Below are 19,350 nucleotides of genomic sequence, written 5' to 3'. Positions count from 1 at the left end.
CATTCATCTGTTGGTAGACCCTTACGTTGCTTCCATGTCTTGGCTATTGTAAACACTGGTTACTAATTTAACTCCATATGTCAGAGAACATATTAGATATGACTAAATGTTTAAGAAATGGAGTCATTTGAGATTTGTTTTATGATCCCAAACATTGTCTGTTTTGGGGACTATTCCATGTGCGGAGAAGGCAGTGGCAATCCACTCCAGTACTCTTGCCTGGAAACTCCCATAGATGGAGGAGCCTGGTAAGCTGCAGTCCATGGGGTTGCGAAGAGTCAGACACGACTGAGCGACTTCACTTTCACTTTTCACTTTCATACATTGGAGAAGGGAATGGCTACCCACTCCAGTATTCTTGCCTGGAGAATTCCATGGACAGAGGAGCTGGGTGGGCTACAGTCCATGGGGTTGCAAAGAGTCAGACACGACTGAGCCCTCAGTACTTCCTATGGCTCAGCAATTCTGGTTCTGGGAAAAACTCTCACGTTTTTGTGGAGACACAGAACAGAGTGTTCATAGTAGTTTTGTTCATTGCCATTTGGAATGGTAAAAACCTGAAATGACCCAGAGGCCTCTCAGAGAGAGAGGAGATGGATCAAATATGGCATAGTCACATGATGGAATATAATATAGCCATTAAAATGAACAAACTATTGGGATATGGGAAAAAAGAATGGATCATAGCAAAATAACATTAAATGAAAAATAATATGCTGGTAAGTCACTTTAGTCGTGTCCGACTCTGTGTGACCCCACAGACGGCAGCCCACCATGCTCCGCCATCCCTGGGATTCTCCAGGCAAGAACACTGGAGTGGGCTGCCATTTCCTTCTCCAGTGCATGAAACTGAAAAGTGAAAGTAAAGTCGCTCAATCGTGTCTGATTCTTCAAGACCCCATGGACTGCAGTCTACCAGGCTCCTCCGTCCATGGGACTTTCCAGGCTAGAGTACTGGAGTGGGTTGCCATTGCCTTCTCCGGGAAAATAATATTAAGTGAATATGTTTTCACTTAATATGAAAAATAAGAACAAATCTTTGCAAAAAATAGTAAGTGAAATAATTTTTTACTTAAGTTAAAAAAATCAGGCATTTGGGAATTATATATAGCACAATTCCCTTTTTTTAAAGGTAAAAATAACTAAAAACAGTACTTATTTTAGGAATATATTGAATATGTATAGATACAATAAAACTATATAAAATGAGAAGCCAGGGCATGATGAACACAGGGAATCAAGATGTGGTTTCTGAGTGGGGGAAGTGGGTGGATGGGTGTGGGGGACATGTGCTTAGAGGTAGGATAGTGTCAAGATCCTTATTTATGGTTTAAGTGGTGGGTTCTTGCATCCTTGTTACATTATTACAAAAGTACCCAGTTTCAGTTCAGTTCAGTTCAGTCGCTCAGTCACGTCCGACTCTTTTCGACCCCATGAATCGCAGCACGCCAGGCCTCCCTGTCCATCACCAGCTCCTGGAGTTCACTCAAACTCACGTCCATCGAGTCAGTGATGCCATCCAGCCATCTCATCCTCTGTTGTCCCCTTCTCCTCTTGCCCCCAATCCCTCCCAACATCAGAGTCTTTTCCAATGAGTCAACTCTTCTCATGAGGTGGCCAAAGTACTGGAGTTTCAGCTTTAGCATCATTCCCTCCAAAAAACACCCAGGACTGATCTTTTTTAGAATGGACTGGTTGGATCTCCTTGCAGTCCAAGGGACGAGTCTTTTCCAACACCACAGTTCAAAAGCATCAATTCTTTGGCACTCAGCCTTTCTCACAGTCCAACTCTCACATCCATACGTGACTACTGGAAAAACCATAGCCTTGACTAGATGGACCTTTGTTGGCAAAGTAATGTCTCTGCTTTTGAATATGCTATCTAGGTTGGTCATAACTTTCCTTCCAACGAGTAAGCATCTTTTAATTTCATGGCTGCAATCACCATCTGTAGTGATTTTGGAGCCCCCAAAAATAAAGTCTGACACTGTTTCCACTATTTCCCCATCTATTTCCCATGAAGTGATGGGACCAGTCGGAGATCCAACCAGTCCATTCTGAAGGAGATCAGCCCTGGGATTTCTTTGGAAGGAATGATGCTAAAGCTGAAACTCCAGTACTTTGGCCACCTCATGCGAAGAGTTGACTCATTGGAAAAGACTCTGATGCTGGGAGGGATTGGGGGCAAGAGGAGAAGGGGACAACAGAGGATGAGATGGCTGGATGGCATCACTGACTCGATGGACGTGAGTCTCAGTGAACTCTGGGAGTTGGTGATGGACAGGGAGGCCTAGCGTTCTGCGATTCATGGGGTCGCAAAGAGTCAGACACGACTGAGCAACTGATCTGATCTGATCTGATGGGACCAGATGCCGTGATCTTTGTTTTCTGAATGTTGAGCTTTAAGCCAACTTTTTCACTCTCCTCTTTCACTTTCATCAAGAGGCTTTTGAGTTCCTCTTCACTTTCTGCCATAAGGGTGGTATCATCTGCATATCTGAGGTTATTGATATTTCTCCCGGCAATCTTGATTCCAGCTTGTGCTTCTTCCAGCCCAGCGTTTCTCATGATGTACTCTGCATATAAGTTAAATAAGCAGGGTGACAATAGACAGCCTTGACGTACTCCTTTTCCTATTTGGAACCAGTCTGTTGTTCCATGTCCAGTTCTAACTGTTGCTTCCTGACCTGCATACAGGTTTCTCAAGAGGCAGGTCAGGTGGTCTGGCATTCCCATCTCTTTCAGAATTTTCCACAGTTTATTGTGATCCACACAGTCAAAGGCTTTGGCATAGTCAATAAAGCAGAATTAGATGTTTTTCTGGAACCCAGTTTAATAGCAGCTAACTAAAAAGAAGTCATGCAGGAACCAAGGATGAGAACATATGAGCAAAGGATATGATTAATCCAATTCTGAGTTCTGAAAGTCCCAGAAAAGAGTGTTGCAAATTGTGATATATGTTGGGTGTTCTCAGTATTGGTCAATCAGCCTGCTGGTAGTGTTTCTTTTGTATAGGAATGATTAAATGTTTCAAGTTTCCTCTGGCCCATGAAGGTTGAGCTTGGAGAGTTGTGTTCTGTCTGTGGGGAAGATGTCCAGGGCCAGCCACAGGGGTGGGAATGGATCAGCCTAGGGAGAGGGGTCATTAAGTAAAAGATGGGAGGTAATGACTTGGAAGATACACTGTCTTCCTGCTTGGTTAGGTGAGGGCTCCTCGGGAAACCTGATGCCCGCATCCATAGAGCAGAAGATGCTAAAGCTAAAATGGACAATCTCTAGGCTGCTCATGTCACCTGGGCCAGAGCTAGCCCCCATTAACTGGAAGGAGCCTGGCTGGAGTCGCCATGGTGAAGGGGCTGCAGGTCTGAGTGCCTTCGTTTATTCCTGAAACACGGTTCCTGGGGCCCTGGGCTCTTAGCATTGTCTAGACACTGGTAACAGAGCCAGGGCCTCCGTGGGTTGTGCTGAGTTAATGACTGAAGATCACACAGCGTTTGGTAGGAACTTCTGGGGCATTTCTCTGCCCTCTGGCTTCTGAGGATCATCAAGGCATAACGGTCTCCGAGTACTACTTCTTTGCTCCTTCAGTTGTCTGTTTCCCCAGCAGGAACGCTCTGTCCAGTCGGGCTGTGGGAGTCACTCTGAAAGGCTGCCCTCCCAGAGGAGGATGATTTAGGGGGCCCCCCTAAATGGGAAGCTGTTTCCCTGGCCTGTTTGGGGTAGAGAAGATAGAAAAGGAGCTAGCCTTTATTGAGCAACTGCTGTGTGCCAGGCACTGTATCCATCTCATCAAATCCTCAGAGTATCCTTATGAGATGTTGTTAAAATTTCCTCATCTCATGGGCTTGAAAAACTTTCTGTTATGGAAATTTTCAAAACTGTTTCCAGAACCCCCATCATCCATTGCCCTACTTCAACATTGAACAACTCAGGAACAATCTTGTTTCATCCATACCTCCACCTCCTTCTCTCTCTCCTGAATTATTTTGAAGCAAGTTTCAGACATAATTTTATCTGTATTTCAATATTTGTAGTTAAAAGTTCTTAAAAAATATTTGCACTACCATTATTACATGTAGAAAATTAAGCAATAATTTTCTTACAGATTTTTATTAAATGGTGTTGTAATACCTGGACAGTCATTTGGAAAGATATCAAAGCAGATCCATACTTCACACCATTCATCAGAATAAACTTCCAAGCAGGTCAGAGATCGAAAAAACAAACTATATACATCCTAGAAGAAAACACGGATCTGTGTGTAAAGGAAAGCCTTTTTTTAAAACTATGCCTTGAAATTTGGATGCATAAAATATTAATAAATTAAACTAAATTAAATACATAGTTTTTGCAGTGACAAAAAAACATAAGCTGAGTCAAAAGATAAATGACAAACTGGGGGAAAATATTTGCAAGAGGTATTACAGATAAAGGGCATATCTTCCTAATATAGAGAATGTTTTAAGAAGTGAGAAAAAGAAAAAACAAGATCTGATGGAAAAATTGGCAGGAGACGTGAACAGACAGATCACAGAAAAAGATATACAGATGGCCTTTAAACATACGAAGAGATGCTCAGCTTCACTCATAATAAGCAAAATGCAAATTAAGCCCCACTGTGAGATGGCTTCTCATCGATGTGGTTGGCAGACATTCAAGGGTTTGATCACACGCTCTGGTGGCAAGGCTTCAGGAAAGTTTCTCTTCTAATGCTGCTGGGAAGACAAAGTGGCACCAGCCCCATGGAGGGCAGTTTGTCAGTATCTAACAAAACCGCATATTTATTTACTGCTTGACCCAGCAAGACTTCTAGGAATTTACATGAACGATCTACTCCGCGAATATAGAATGGCTATGCCAAGGCTATTCACTGCAGTTTTATTTGCAATAGTAAGATATTAGAAACAACCTCCATACCTATGGAGAGTAGTTGAACAAATTATGGTACTCCAGTCATGAAATCACACAAATGCAGTGATTAAAAGATAACAATAATAAAGGAAGATCTCCATGGAGCAGCACAGAGTGATTCCAGAGCATATTGTTAAATAAGAAAACAGGGACTTCCCTGGTGGTCTAGTGGTTAAGAAACCTTGTTTCCATTGCATGGGTTTGATCCCTGGTTGAGGAGCTGAGATCCTGCATGCTGTGTGGTGCAGCCAAAAAACAAGAACAAACAACAAAAAGAAACCCAAACAGCAAACCAAACCACTTAAATGGACAAAAACCCCAAAGTATCAAAGAGTACACATACCTTTTATATAAGAGAGAAAGGGAAATATTTATTTATTTTTGTAGAAAAAACACAGACTGAATAAACTAGAAACTAATGAAAATGATGTCTTTTAGAGTGTTGGTATGAATGGGGTAGAAGGGATGAAGATGGAAATAAGACTTTTCGAGTTTACTTTTTATATAGATTTAAGATAGCAGCCATGTGAATGTTGTACATATTAAAAATAAGATTAAATTTCAAAAGAATGAAAAAAATCTAACCCTGAAATTAAGTGCAGATAAGTGAATCTATTCATATATCAAATTGTTAGCAGAACAGAAAAAGGAATTAAGTAACTTCACAAAATTCTGACTATATGCCTTAAGTGGGATATTTACTAAGCCTGTAATATTTAATATTAGTAGCCACTAGCCAGCCCCATGTGGGTACTTATTTAAATACTTTACTTAAATTAAAATACTTAAGCTAAATGCTGATATAAAATTAAAAATTCAGTTTCTCAGTTGTACTAGTCGTATTTCTCAACAGCCATGTGTGGCTAGTTGCTACCACATAGACAGCCCAGATATAGAATATTTACATTAACATTGTAAGTTTTTAAAAACTATTCTGGGGACAAAAAGAATGCAGATAAGTCTTGATTTTTTACTTGGATAAAATATACAGAAGGTGATAACTAAGGTGACAGGTAGCAGTAATAGTTTAGCAATTCTGAAACTTTCTGAACATTGAAGGACAGAATAAATAAGTAAATATATTAAAGTTCTTGGGAGAAAAGTCTCACCAAAGGAGAAAGGAGATACAAATATGGAATGGGAGAAGGCAAGGAAAATCGTGTAGAGTTTGATTTTAATTAGAACAGTCAGTATTAGCTAATGTCTACTGAAGTAATGACACTCAGAATCAGTGAGCCCTGAGTGCCCAGATCTTGGTTTCTGAATACCATTCCCCAGCAAAAGGAATCAGGTTTCCTTGGGGAAATCGCTGATTCCACATCTGGAGTAGGGAAAGTACAAGGTGAGCTGGTGATGGAAGGAAGAAGGCGCTCATAATGGGAACAAGTCAAAAGGCATGCTGCGGGCTCCCCTGGACAAATTTGGGGTAAACTGAGACAATGAAGATACCAATGATGATGGATTAGAACACACTGAATAAAAAAGTTCATAGTGATGCAGAACGAGAGAGAAGGAGGAGTGGGAGGGGAAAGGAAAAGCTCTTACTTATAATAGAGTGCCAGCTAATGCATGTGGAAGGAATAATGGGGTTAGATAATGACTATTTTGCAACCCCAACATAATAACAATTGATTCAGGCAAAAGCCATAAATGGAGACTAAATCCATTAGTGAATGATTAATGGGGAACCGAATAGTCACATGGTCTCAAAGTGTGGGGAAACCTTAAGATCACTTATACAGAACTCTTGCCACAAAGATTAACTTGAGTCTAAACATGTAGAAACAACAGATAAATCCAGCTGTGGGGCACTCCACAAACTACTGACCTGGACTCTTTAAAAATGTTCTAAAGGGTCTGTTCTAGGTTAAAGGAAATTAAGAGGATGTGACAACCAAAGTTAACATCTGATCTTGATTAGACTGTGGATCAGAAAAATAAAGCCCTATAGAATATTTTTAAGGCAATAGTGACATGAACATGGACTATCTATTAGATAATATTATATTGGTGTGCAGTGTTGAGCTTCTCGCCTGTGATAATGGCATTGTAGTTTATATACCAGATCTCCTGTTCTTAGGAGGTGCGTGCTGAAGTACTTTGGGGTGAAGCACTTTGTCTCTGCAACTATCTTCCAAATGATTGAGAGGGCAAAGAAAGTCTCCATATATATCCTTGAAAGGGACTCTTTTCTTCATACTTGACATAACTCTCCCTGCTGGGCTGGTCACTGGCAGAGACTTCCTTTTCCCTTTTCTCATGGAGCCCAGAGTCAGTAGAGCAACAAGTAGGTTCAGAGCCCTCTCCTGGTGCCATGTCCTGACATCTTGTCCCCTTCCTCACTGGGAACACTGAGCTCAGGGCTTGGAGACCCACGTATGAGTCCCTGTGACCTTGGACAAGCTACTTCACTTCCCTGGCTTCCTTATCCTAGACCATGGGGTGTCCAAGACCCCACCCTACCATGATGTTGGGTGGGAGAAGCTGTCCTTGAACTCACATACTTATGGGGTTCTGGTGGCTGGGGACAGTTTGATGACTTTAATGGCTCTCTGTGGCAAGAGATGGAAATGAGGTGTTATCTTTTGGATTCTCTCTTCCCTAAACTGGGTCCCAATCGCTCTTGGGGGAGAAAGGAGATAGCAGGGCACATGTGCATATTTGTGAGTGTATTTATATCTCAGTGAGTGAGGCTAATACCACGAGCAGTGCTGTGGGTAGGGTCTAAAGTCCGGATCCAGGGGTGGGAAGATGCCTGAGAGTGGAAGACAGGGCACGGTTTGGTACCCTGGGGCCCTTGGGGAGGCATCAGACCTCACCTGTTCCACCCCTACCGTCAGGCCCATGAGCGGCTGGAGGAGACGAAGCTGGAGGCAGTGCGGGACAACAACCTGGAGCTGGTGCAGGAAATCCTGCGGGACCTGGCGCAGCTGGCGGAGCAGAGCAGCACCGCGGCCGAGCTGGCCCGCATCCTCCAGGAGCCCCACTTCCAGGTTTGGTCCTCCCCCAGGTTCCTGGAGTGGGGCCGGCAGGAAGTTAGGACTGGGGTGGGAAGGGACCTCAGGGCACTTCCCCATGGTTCCTCCCCTTCCTCCCACCTCTCCAGTCCCTCCTGGAGACGCACGACTCTGTGGCCTCAAAGACCTATGAGACACCACCCCCTAGCCCTGGCCTGGACCCCACATTCAGCAACCAGCCTGTGCCTCCTGATGCTGTGCGCATGGTGGGCATCCGCAAGACAGCTGGAGAGCATCTGGTGAGGATGCCCCACCGCGCCAGAGGGGGAATCTTGGGGGGGAGGGTGTTGAGAGTAAGCAGCGGGATCAAGTCGGGTCAGAGAAGGCCTGAAGACAAGGTCAGCTTTGTCCAGGGTCGGGCGCACACATCTCTGTTCTGCCCAGTTTTGGTCCTTTAGTGCTCCTGGAGGTGAAGAGTTGGGGAGAGTGTGGCAGAGAAAGTGGCCGTAAGGGTGGGGGTGGAAGGGTAGAATGGAGGGGCTCTTAGGACACACATTTGAAGATTCTGACCTGGAGCAGTTGGGGCTTCACATACCTGCCCTCCGTCTCCCAGGGCGTGACATTCCGCGTGGAGGGTGGCGAGTTGGTGATCGCGCGCATTCTGCATGGGGGCATGGTGGCCCAACAAGGACTCCTACACGTGGGCGACATCATCAAGGAGGTGAACGGGCAGCCGGTAGGCAGCGACCCTCGTGCGCTGCAGGAGCTCCTGCGCAGCGCCAGCGGCAGCGTCATCCTCAAGATCTTGCCCAGCTACCAGGAGCCCCATCTGCCCCGCCAGGTGGGCCCCTGCACCAAGCTCTACCCCCAGCGCAAGGCCCACGGGGTGGCTGAGCCTCCCAGCTGCCAGGGTCACTGGCCTCAGGGTGGGAGCGGCTCCTCCCCAAACAGTGTGCTCAGAGCAAGAGGGGGGCGGGACCTGGCAGATCCAGCCACCTACAGGCCTGTGCACCTTGTGAACACGCTTGCATACTTATCCTAGTCTTGAGCACTCATGCGCATGTACAAGGGAAATACGCACATCTAAAGCCTGGGGTACCCAAGTGTACAAGTGAATTCCTGCATTGCCTGCAGCCCACTATGTGCCTATGTGTATGCAAGGGTGCTCAGCGTCGGGTGGTCTCATGTCCCATACAGCTGCCTCCTGGCTGGTGGATTGTGGAGGTCTCGCTGCTCTGCCCATCTCTTCTACTGGTTGTCTGGCTTTTTGTCAAAGCCCTCTCCTCTTGGGGAGGAGAGGGTGTAGGGGGGACAGAGGGATCCTGCATTAGGGTCACGCATACCCCAGGCCTGAGCAGATCCCCTGTGCTTCTGAGTCCTTTTGTTCTGGATGCAAAGGGAGGTACTAGGGAGGTGGGCTGGGCAGGCCTTCAGGCATCATGCCTTTAGATGGGCAGTGCCAGGCTCTCATCTTTGTGAAAAGAGGGGGACTGTGTGATACTCCCAGCTCCCACTCTGGGCATAGGGGATGGCAACAGGACAGGGCTCCAACCCCTCTAGCTTTCCCCTGCTTCTGCCCTTAACTCTTCTCGGCAAATCCCTGGCCAGGTATTTGTGAAATGCCATTTTGACTATGACCCAACCCGAGACAGTCTGATCCCCTGCAAGGAGGCAGGCCTGCGCTTCAGCGCTGGGGACCTGCTTCAGATTGTAAACCAGGACGATGCCAACTGGTGGCAGGTGAGTACTGATCGCCCATGTAGTTTCCCCAGGCATAGCGTGTCAGGGAGGTGAGGGCTCACTTAGGCAGATCTCTGTCTACGGTCATTTTAGGCATGCCATGTGGAAGGGGGCAGTGCAGGGCTCATCCCCAGCCAGCTGCTGGAGGAGAAGCGGAAAGCCTTTGTCAAGCGGGACCTGGAACTGACACCCACCTCAGGTACAGTCTTTCCCCAAGACCCCAAATCTGAGATCTGACATGGCCCTGCCTGGCCTCACTGGTCCATCTCCTTATGGCCAGGGACCCTGTGTGGCAGCCTTTCAGGAAAGAAAAAGAAGCGAATGATGTATTTGACCACCAAGAATGCAGGTGGGTGTTGGGTGCCCCTTTCCCCCTGTCCGCCTCTAATGCCCCCTTTTCCCCACCAATAACTGGTGCATCTCTTGGTTCTGAGGCTGCCAGTCCTGTCTCTAAGCCCTGCTTGGTTTCTCCCTGCTGCCCTTGGCCCCAGCCCTCTTACCCTCGGCCTCTCTGAGAGCCCAACCGCACCCCCTCCACCTGATGAGCAGTGCCATCTCCCTGTGTCCAGAGTTTGACCGCCATGAGCTGCTCATTTATGAGGAGGTGGCCCGCATGCCCCCCTTCCGCCGGAAAACCCTGGTGCTGATTGGGGCTCAGGGCGTGGGCCGCCGCAGCCTGAAGAACAAACTCATCATGTGGGATCCAGATCGCTACGGCACCACAGTGCCCTGTGAGTGGGAACCGGGTCCTGCTGGGTGGGGGGTTGGGGGCGAGGGAGCAGGGGCAGCCCTGAGGGCCAGGGCGGGTCCTCTAAACGGGCATCTGCCCCAGGTGAAGTGATACCTTTGGGCGAGAGGTGTAGGGTATGCGCCCTCTATGGGTGAGCGTGGGAACTGCAGGCTGGGAGGGCGCAGAGAGCTGTCTCAGGACCCATTGGCCAGGTGGGCGGTGCTGGCCCTGCCTCTTCTTCCCTCACGTTTCACTTGCTGAAAGCCCATAGTGAAACAGAGCTATGAGCTGCACGTGGGCTTGTATAAGACAGGGCTTCTTGGTGACAGAGGCAGCTGGGGTATGAAAGCTCCTGGTTCCTAGAGGCAGGAACCTGAGTGCTGACCCCAGGTGTGCTTGGCCTTGCTGTGTGGCTTTGGGCTGCATATTGCCCTCTCTGAGCTTCAGCCCTGCTTCTATAAACACTGGGTTAGAGCAGTGATCTCTGCAGGTCCTCTCAATATGGACATCTTGAGTCTGTGGGTGCCATTGCTGAGGGTGAGGGGCAGGTGTGCAGGAGGGCACAGGGCTTCTTGGCTCTCAGAGAACACGAGCCCTTAATGTCTGAGGTGATGCATCCTATCTGTGCCCATCGGCCCCTCCTTCCCCCTAGACACGTCCCGGAGGCCCAAGGACTCAGAACGGGAAGGCCAGGGTTACAGCTTTGTGTCCCGTGCGGAGATGGAGGCCGACATCCGTGCTGGGCGATACCTGGAACATGGTGAATACGAGGGCAACCTGTACGGCACACGTATCGACTCCATCCGGGGCGTGGTGGCTGCTGGCCGGGTGTGCGTGCTGGATGTCAACCCCCAGGTACTGCTGGCCCGCTCCTTCCCAGCCTGCTCAGTACCTCTCTGGGTACTCTGCTTGCCCCCAGTATTTCCCCATGTATTTCCACACATCCGAGTATAACCCCTCAATTACTGCTACGGCCACAGCCCACCCAGAACCCCTTTCACAGCCTCTTGCACTCCCACTCTTCTAGCTTCCTCCAGTTCACCCCATCCCAGCCACCAGCCAGCTGTTCTGCCATTCACTCCCAGGTTTCATGTTCTAGAAGCCCAGGTACCTCATTCTCCTCTGTTCCTAGGTACCTGTCCTCACCCCATCACCCCAGATGTACATGGGGATAAACCCCCGGCCCTCATCTTCTGCAGGCAGTGAAGGTGCTGAGAACAGCTGAGTTTGTCCCTTATGTGGTGTTCATCGAGGCCCCTGACTTTGAGACCCTGCGGGCCATGAACCGGGCGGCGCTGGAGAGCGGGGTGTCCACCAAGCAGCTCACGGTGAGGGCCTCTGAGGTATGGTGGGAGGGGCCTAGCAGCTGCCTGGGGGTAGGGGCCAGGCAGAGCTGAGAAAGAGAAGGAGATGGTGTCCGCAAGGGGAGAGGCGCCCACCCAAGGCACCCACCCAGTGAGGTAGGACTAACAATTCTCACTTTATAGGTGTGGACATGGAGGTCTGAGCAAGGAAATGAAGGGACGCAGCTAGTCCGGGGCACGGGAGCTTCTGCTAGGCCCTGCCCAGTCCACTCTGTGGGAACAGAGGGCTGACTCTAGGGAGCCCAGAGGGCTGGAGGGCAGAGGTGGGCTGTTGACGGCTGGGGAAAAGGCTGAAGGGAGGGAGGAAGCTAGAGACTGGAAGGCTGGCTGGAGGGACCAGGTAGCATCAGGGAGGAGGCAGTGCGTGGAGGAGAGGCTTCAAGTCAGGTGTTGCACGACTCCAGGGCACCCCTTAGCTCCCAGGGACCCCTGGGAACAGTCTTCCTCTGCAGGTGCAGGGTTTGCAGAGAGTTGAACCCAGGGGTCCCTCTGCTGGCCACACCTGGTACTGCAGCTCCCAGGCTCAGTTTGGAGCACTGTGCAGGCCCAGGAACAAGGTCTGGGCTGGGCTCCCCAGGGCTGCAGCACCAAGCCCCCGCCCGGCTACAGCCCCTCCCCGCCCCCAACCCCGGCTACAGCCCCTCCCACTCCCCCACCCCCGTCCCCGGACACAAGCAGGGCCTACTGGAGCCCCTCAGACACAGCTGGGCCAGTCCTTGAGCTCCTGCCTGGGGTTATTTAAGTCAATATTCAAGTTCTCCTCCCACCTCTGCCCTGCCAACTTGGATTGGGTCTGGGACCAGGTTTGTCCTGGGCCACACAAGGGATGTGCCCCTCAGGCTGCCTAGATAAGGGGGCCTAGTCAGACCGAAGGGAGGACTGGTTTTGGAGTCAGGCAGACCCTATGCAGCCACTGGCTGGCTGTGTGGCCTCTTTGTGTCTGAGTTTTCTCTGTTGTAAATGGGAACAATTAGTCCTACTCGCAGAGCTGTATTGAAGATTACTACAGAGCTGTAGTGAAGTGTTCAGTGTTGCGCTTGTCACTTCCTAAAGGTTATTTCCTTCCTTCCTTCTATCCACCTGCCTGTCCATGGTTACAGGAGAACAGCCATGGGGCATGCAGGGAGGGGCTGCTGCCTCCCAAGCCAGGGGCTCTGAGCCGCCATGGTTGGTACTTTGGGCTCTGGGGAAGGGCCTAGATGATGCAGGCTCTGGGTCCCCTACGTGGAGGGCGGGGGGTGGGTGTCTGGGAGACACTGAGGGGTGGTAGGCCCCCTTGTGCCGGCAGGAGGCGGACCTGAGGCGGACAGTGGAGGAGAGCAGCCGCATCCAGAGGGGCTACGGGCACTACTTCGACCTCTGCCTGGTCAACAGCAACCTGGAGAGGACCTTCCGTGAGCTCCAGGCCGCCATGGAGAAGCTGCGCACGGAGCCCCAGTGGGTGCCTGTCAGCTGGGTGTACTGAGCCTGTTCACCTGGACCTCAGCTCTCTGGGTCATAACCAAACCCTGAATCTGTCCCCTTCCCACCCGTGACCCCCAGCCCCCATCCTCAGCTCCCGTCCCTGGCGCTCTGGCTCTTCCTGGGTCTCGGCCCTTCATCTGGCTTTAACGCAGAGGCGTGTACTGCCAGGGAGGTGGGTGTTAGTGGGGTACCCCTGTGCCCAGGTGCTGCCCACTCCCTACATCCATTGGCCACCAGATATCCCTCTCTGGGGGCCAGACCGTGCCCAGGAGGGTGTCAGAGTCACCTCCGTAATGCTCAGTCCAGAGGAGAGAAAAGCTGCTTTGGGACCACGTGGTCATAGGTACACTGCCCGCCCCCCTCCCACCAGTCCCCTCTCCAATCACTTTTCCTCCTCTGGACTGGCCCCACCACCTCCCCATTCCTAGGCTCCTCCTACTTCTCACCTCTGTAGCCTAGGAGCCGGCCTTAGGCTGGTTCCCTGTGACCAGGGTGGGTACATGACTCCCTGGCAACCAGGCAGGCCCGGGTGGGGGTGTCAGCCTGGTGCCATCCCAAAGGTTGAAGGAGCCAAAGCACCAGCTAGTTGCCACAGCCAGGGACCCGTGCAGCTCTCAGCCCCTTCGGAACGGGGCTGGGTCCCTGTCCTTCCCTCATCCACAGCTTTTCACTGCCGAAGTCTCTCCACAGACTTCTCCAAGGTGACCCTGACAGGGCAGATCTTGCTCCCTGCAGGGCAAGGCTGGCAGGGGCCGTGGGCTCAGCCCAGGCTGGGGTGGGTTGGAGGCCAAACCCCGTGAGGAGAGGAGCCTGTAACTTCTGACGGGAGAACTCCCGGCCCTCCGTGGCCCGTGGCAGGGGTATGTCTGAGCTCCCTCTCTGTAGTTGTTGTCCATTTTGGTGTCTCTGGCGGGTCCAGGTGGCATGAGGGCTGCCTGAGGGCTGAGGCAGGGTGAGGGCCCGGCCATGAGGTGTGGGCTCGGAGCACATTTGTGCCCCAGCAGGCTCCCTGCATGACTCCAGGGGGCGCCATTCACCTTGTAGTCGGCTCAGTTTCTGTTTCGCCTTGCAGCGGTGCCTGGTCTGTTTCTGCCACTGATGTGTGTGTCAGGCTTCGTTTTGGGAGAGGGAGAAGCAAAAGGTAGTTTTGCTTTGGAGGTTACTCTCTGGGGGCCCCCCTTTTTGGGGCTCACCATCAGCTCCCATTTCTTAGGAGACCCTTATCCCAGATTCCAGAGGCTTGGCCCTCCCCAGATATCTTCCTCCAACTCTCCTATTGTCTCCTGATCCTAAATGCCTGCCCTCCAGTCCTCAGGGAGGGCGACTGTGTAAAATAGGAGAATCCCTTTTAAGAAAAGAATGCTGTCCTCGACTTCCCCCGGCATCTCATCCCTCATCCTTCTCTGTGACCTTTCCTGGGGGTGAGCCTGTCCTTGTAGGGGACCTCCCCCACTACCCCTAGCCCCAGCCTTTGTGCTCCCCAGTTCTTCCGAGTGTCTAGTCCGTCTTCGCTGCAGTGTCAGCCCAAGCTGGCCCCTGAACCACTGTGTGCCCATTTCTTAGGGAAGGGGAGGGAGAAGAAACAGAATATTTATTACAAAGTTAGAAATATATTTATTATATTAGGGATCTCATTTGCATTTGCCTAGGTATACAAGTGAGATGTGACGGTCAAGCCTGCTCCCATCTCATTTGCATAGCTCTGCATCCACTATGCACCTCTGCTTTCCTCTTTTCCCTTTAGTCAGCGTTCTTTTAATTTATCCTTCATTCAGCTCTCCCTTGCTTCCCCCTCACCCTTAGCCCAAGGAGACTGGGAGTGGGAGGAAAATGGGTGTTCTCCTGCTGGCCCGGGGCCATGGCGCCCTTTGTCCATCCATCCCCACCTCACCCAGAAGACTTGGGAATAGAGGCAGCCACCCCCTTCCCTTTGGTAATGCTCCAGAGCGCCCTGATTAGAAGACCATCCTCTTGGATGGGAATGGGCGCTGGACATCATGCTGAGGAGTTGGTACCTGGTTCTTCAGGGTGAATCTCCATCTCCACTTCTGGTGATGCCTGAGGGTCAGGGCTGGGCCCCTCCTTTCCTGTCTCCATCCCTCTCTGAACAGCTTCCTTCCTCCCCTACCTCAGCCCTGCTCAAGGGACCAGGGCTGGGTTGGAACAGGTGTGTGTGCTCATCCTCCCCCCCTCCCACTGTGGACGCTTGTATTGAGGAACCTCGGGATAATGAGGACCCTGTCCACACCCAGTCCCAGCCCAGCTGTCCTTCCCCCGTCCCATCCCTCAGCCATCTAATCCCCAAGCTTTCTCTCTGACTGGTTTTCTTTCCTTTGATTAAATGTGAAAGCAAAGGTTCTAGGCTCCGTTTGTCTTTTGTTGGGATCGAGTGGATGGCTTCGGGAAAGGTTTAGAGTGGGGGCAGCGCAGCATAGATGATTCTGGAATGGAAGCTGGAGTGACATGTCTTGTGTTCTGTGATGTCCCACTGTTCCACACTCCCCAGCCCCAGAAGATGCTCTTGTTAAAGGCTTGTATCCAGGAGTCTATGAGCATCCATGAGGGCCAGGGAACTCAGGGAACCCATAGCTAATCCACTCAACTTTACCCAGAACTTGCTGTGTGGTCTTAGGCAGGTTCTTCTCCTTCTCTGGACCTCAGGTTCATCCTCTGTAAGGTGTCATGGCTTCTCCCGGGGTAATGCTGGGATTGGTTCTAGGTGCTCAGCAGCAGGGGCCATAGAGAGTGGTTGAAATATCACCCCAATGTCTCCATGGGTGTGTGGTTGAGGGGTCAGCTTCCTTCCCACCTGAGTTCCTCAGGGGATCCCAGGATGCTCACTGAACATTCTCAAGAAGGGCTTTGGCTGTTCCCTTCTATGACAACCAAATGTTGAACTGGCTCCCTTCCTTTGATTTCTCCAAAGCATCCACTCACACAGGGACTAGTGTGGGGACAGCTTGACTGGTGATTTGGAGGCAGCCATGGGGCCTCATTTCACCCGCCTAACAGCTCTGACGAGAATTGAGAACCGAATAGTAAACACTCCAATTCCAAAATGTCCCTTGACCATTCCCAGCTCAGGGAGTGTTTTCTTAGCCAACTTTTCCTCCTTGGGTCCTCCCTTCATGTCACTGGTCCCTCTCCTGCTTCTTTCTCTCGCTGTGGACAAACTTCTTCCCGTCTCCTGGGGGCACCCCTGGAAACTCAGTCCTTCTTTACTATACCAGCAACTCTGCACTTGTATTTCTGTCCACCTCAGTGGTTCTCAACACTGGCTACCCATTAAAATTGCCTGGAGAATTAAATAAACAAACAACAATTGTTTGGATGCCAGTTCAGAGCAATTAAATCAGAAATTCAAGAAAGTCTATCAGCTGTAACTAACAATCAGAACATCACAGCTTAATAGTTTAACAACTTTATTATTCATTTCTTGTTCACATCACATCTGATGGAGATGGGGTGGCACTCCTAACGATGATTCAGGGATCTACTCTCCTGGGTTATTACAAGGGAAGCTGGGAAATGTAGTCTTTCTCAGTGCTCCGGAAGAGGAAACAGGGTCTAACCAGCCTCTCTGAGGCTGAGAGTGGAACCTGGGATGCAGTATGTTTTAAAGTGCCCCAAGTGATTCTAAGTGAAAGTGTTAGCTGCCCAGATGTGTCCGACTCTTTGCAACCCCATGGATTGTAGTCCATCAGGCTCCTCTCTGTCCATGGGATTTTCCAGGCAAGAATACTAGAGTGGGTTGCCATATAGTGATTCTAATGTGTAGCCAAATCTGCCAGCCACTGCCCGTCTATTTTGCCCATACCCTTCAGGTGGAGGGAATTTCCTTTTAGCTCCAAATTGGCACCTAAGTATTTTCCTAATAAAGACAGTTGCATTTCTTTCTTTCTTTTTTTTAAGTTGCTCAGTCATGTCGACTCTTTGCAACCCCATGGACTGTATAGTCCATGGAATTCTCTAGGCCAGAATACTGGAGTGGGCAGCCTTTTCCTTCTCCAGGGGAACTTCCCAACCCAGAGATCGAACCCAGGTCTCCCACACTGCAGGCGGATTCTTTACCAGCTGAACCACAAGGGAAGCCTGACAGTTGAATTTCTAAAGGGAATTCTGCTGCAGTTTTGTTTTGTTTTTTAAATCCTTTTCCCCTCTTGGCACAGTAGCCTGTGCTTTGACGGGCAGAAAGGATTCTTATCATATCGTGTGCTATGCTCAGTTGTTCAGGTGTTCAACTCTTTGCAACCCCACAGACTGTAACCTTCCAGGCTCCTCTCTCCATGGGGTTTTCCAGGCAAAGATACTGGAGTGGGTTGCCATTGCCTACTACAGGGGATCTTCCTGACCCAGGGATTGAACCGGTATCTCTTGTGTCTCCTGCATTGGCAGGTGGATTCTTTACCACCAGCACCACCTGGGAAATTCATAATCATTATAACTAGGCTCAAACACATCTTCATTAATCAAAATAGGAACCATTACATCCAACACATTTTTGCCAATGAGAAATAAGTGTATTTATTCCTGTTGCATAAAACTCCCTGCTTCAGGATTCAGTGAACTCTTGGAAAGTATTTTCTGCCTTCTGCTCGTTGTGGAAATGTTTTCCCTGCAGAAAGTTGTCAAAATGCTTGAAGAAGTGGTAGTTGGTTGGCGAGAAGTCAGGTGAGTATGGCGAATGAGACAAAACTTCGTAGCCCAGTTAGTTCAACTCTTGAAGTGTTGGTTATGCAATGTGTGGTCAGGTGGTGGTGTGGAGAATTGGGCCCATTCTGTTGACCAAGGCCAGCTGCAGGCGTTGAAGTTTTCAGTGCATCTCATTGATTTGCTGAGCATGCTTCCCAGATGTAATGGTTTCACCGAGATTCAGAAGCTGTAGTGGATCAGATAGGCAGCAGACCACGAAACGGTGCCCATGACTTTTTTTGGTGCAAGTTTGGCTTTGGGAAGTGCTTTGGAGCTTCTTCTCAGTCCAGCCACTGAGCTGGTCGTCATTAGTTATCATATAAAATCCACTTTTCATTACACGTCACAATCCAATTGAGAAATGGTTTGTTGCAAAGAATAAGAGAAGATGACGCTTCAAAATGACCCTTTTTTTGATTTTTAGTCACCTCATGAGGCATCCACTTATGGAGCTTTTTCACCTTTTCAATTTGCTTCAAATGCCAAACGACCATAGAACAGTCGACATTGAATTCTTTGACAACTTCTCGTGTAGTTGTAAGAGGATCAGCTTCGATGATCTTCTCAATTGGTTGTTGTCAACTTCTGATGACTGGGCACTGTGATTTTCATCTTCAAGGCTCTTGTCTCCTTTGCTAAACTTCTTGAACCATCACTGCACTGTACATCCATTAGCAGTTCCTGGCTCAAGTGCTTTGTTGATGTTGCATGTTGTCTCTGAGGCTTTATGACCCAGTTTGACCTCAAATAAGAAAATTTCCTGAATTTGTTTTTTGTCTAACATCATTCCCCTAGCCTAAAACAAATGTAAAATAAATAGCAAGTAATGTCATTAGCAAAAAAAAAAAAGACCCATAAAATGAGAAATGCACATTAAAATGATGTATAACATAACCACATTTATTCAAGAATGCATTTCAATATCAAACAGCAAAGTTCAGCAATGCAAATCCACAATTATTTTTGCACCAACCTAAAGTTGGAGAAGGCAATGGCACCCCACTCCAGTACTCTTGCCTGGAAAATCCCATGGACGGAGGAGCCTGGGGGGCTGCAGTCCATGGGGTGGCTAAGAGTCGGACACGACTGAGCAACTTCACTTTCACTTTTCACTTTCATGCATTGGAGAAGGAAGTGGCAACCCACTCCAGTGTTCTTGCCTGGAGAGTCCCAGGGACGGGGGAGCCTGGTGGGCTGCCGTCTATGGGGTCGCACATGACTGAAGTGCCGTCTATGAACTGCCGTCTATGGGGTCGGACACGACTGAAGCGACTTAGCAGCAGCAGCAACAGTAAGGAACGTTTCAAGTCACTCTCTTATTTTTTTTTTTCTGAGTCTTGTTTGTTTCTTCTAGAAGGAGGAGCTCCAGGTTCATTTTGTCAGAGTATTCCCTCTTCCAAGTGGGATCTTAACTGGAATTGCATTAAAACAATCCACAATGACAAACCTAGATAGTGTATTAAAAAGCCAGAGATGTGACTTTACTGACAAA

General features: G+C 49.5%; 1 protein-coding gene across 3 annotated transcripts in view; it reads left to right on the top strand.

The window, feature by feature from the left end:
• The window catches only part of MPP2 (membrane palmitoylated protein 2), a 29,816-nt gene extending 14,293 nt beyond the window's left edge, over positions 1-15,523 (top strand). For all 3 annotated transcript variants that reach the window (XM_027517770.1, XM_027517769.1, XM_027517767.1), the window contains 10 exons: positions 7,752-7,904; positions 8,018-8,167; positions 8,482-8,709; positions 9,477-9,608; positions 9,702-9,807; positions 9,889-9,957; positions 10,178-10,339; positions 10,991-11,193; positions 11,538-11,666; positions 12,991-15,523. In XM_027517770.1, coding sequence (XP_027373571.1) covers positions 7,752-7,904; positions 8,018-8,167; positions 8,482-8,709; positions 9,477-9,608; positions 9,702-9,807; positions 9,889-9,957; positions 10,178-10,339; positions 10,991-11,193; positions 11,538-11,666; positions 12,991-13,167 — 1,509 coding nt within the window. In that variant the 3' untranslated portion in view covers positions 13,168-15,523. The remainder of the gene's footprint in view (positions 1-7,751; positions 7,905-8,017; positions 8,168-8,481; positions 8,710-9,476; positions 9,609-9,701; positions 9,808-9,888; positions 9,958-10,177; positions 10,340-10,990; positions 11,194-11,537; positions 11,667-12,990) is intronic.
• The last annotated feature ends 3,827 nt before the right edge of the window (positions 15,524-19,350 follow it).

The sequence above is a fragment of the Bos indicus x Bos taurus genome, chromosome 19 (assembly GCF_003369695.1).
Source record: "Bos indicus x Bos taurus breed Angus x Brahman F1 hybrid chromosome 19, Bos_hybrid_MaternalHap_v2.0, whole genome shotgun sequence".
Lineage (NCBI taxonomy): Eukaryota > Metazoa > Chordata > Mammalia > Artiodactyla > Bovidae > Bos > Bos indicus x Bos taurus.
The sequence above is the reverse complement of the archived record's forward strand: the minus strand, read 5'-3'. Positions and strand labels throughout refer to the sequence as shown.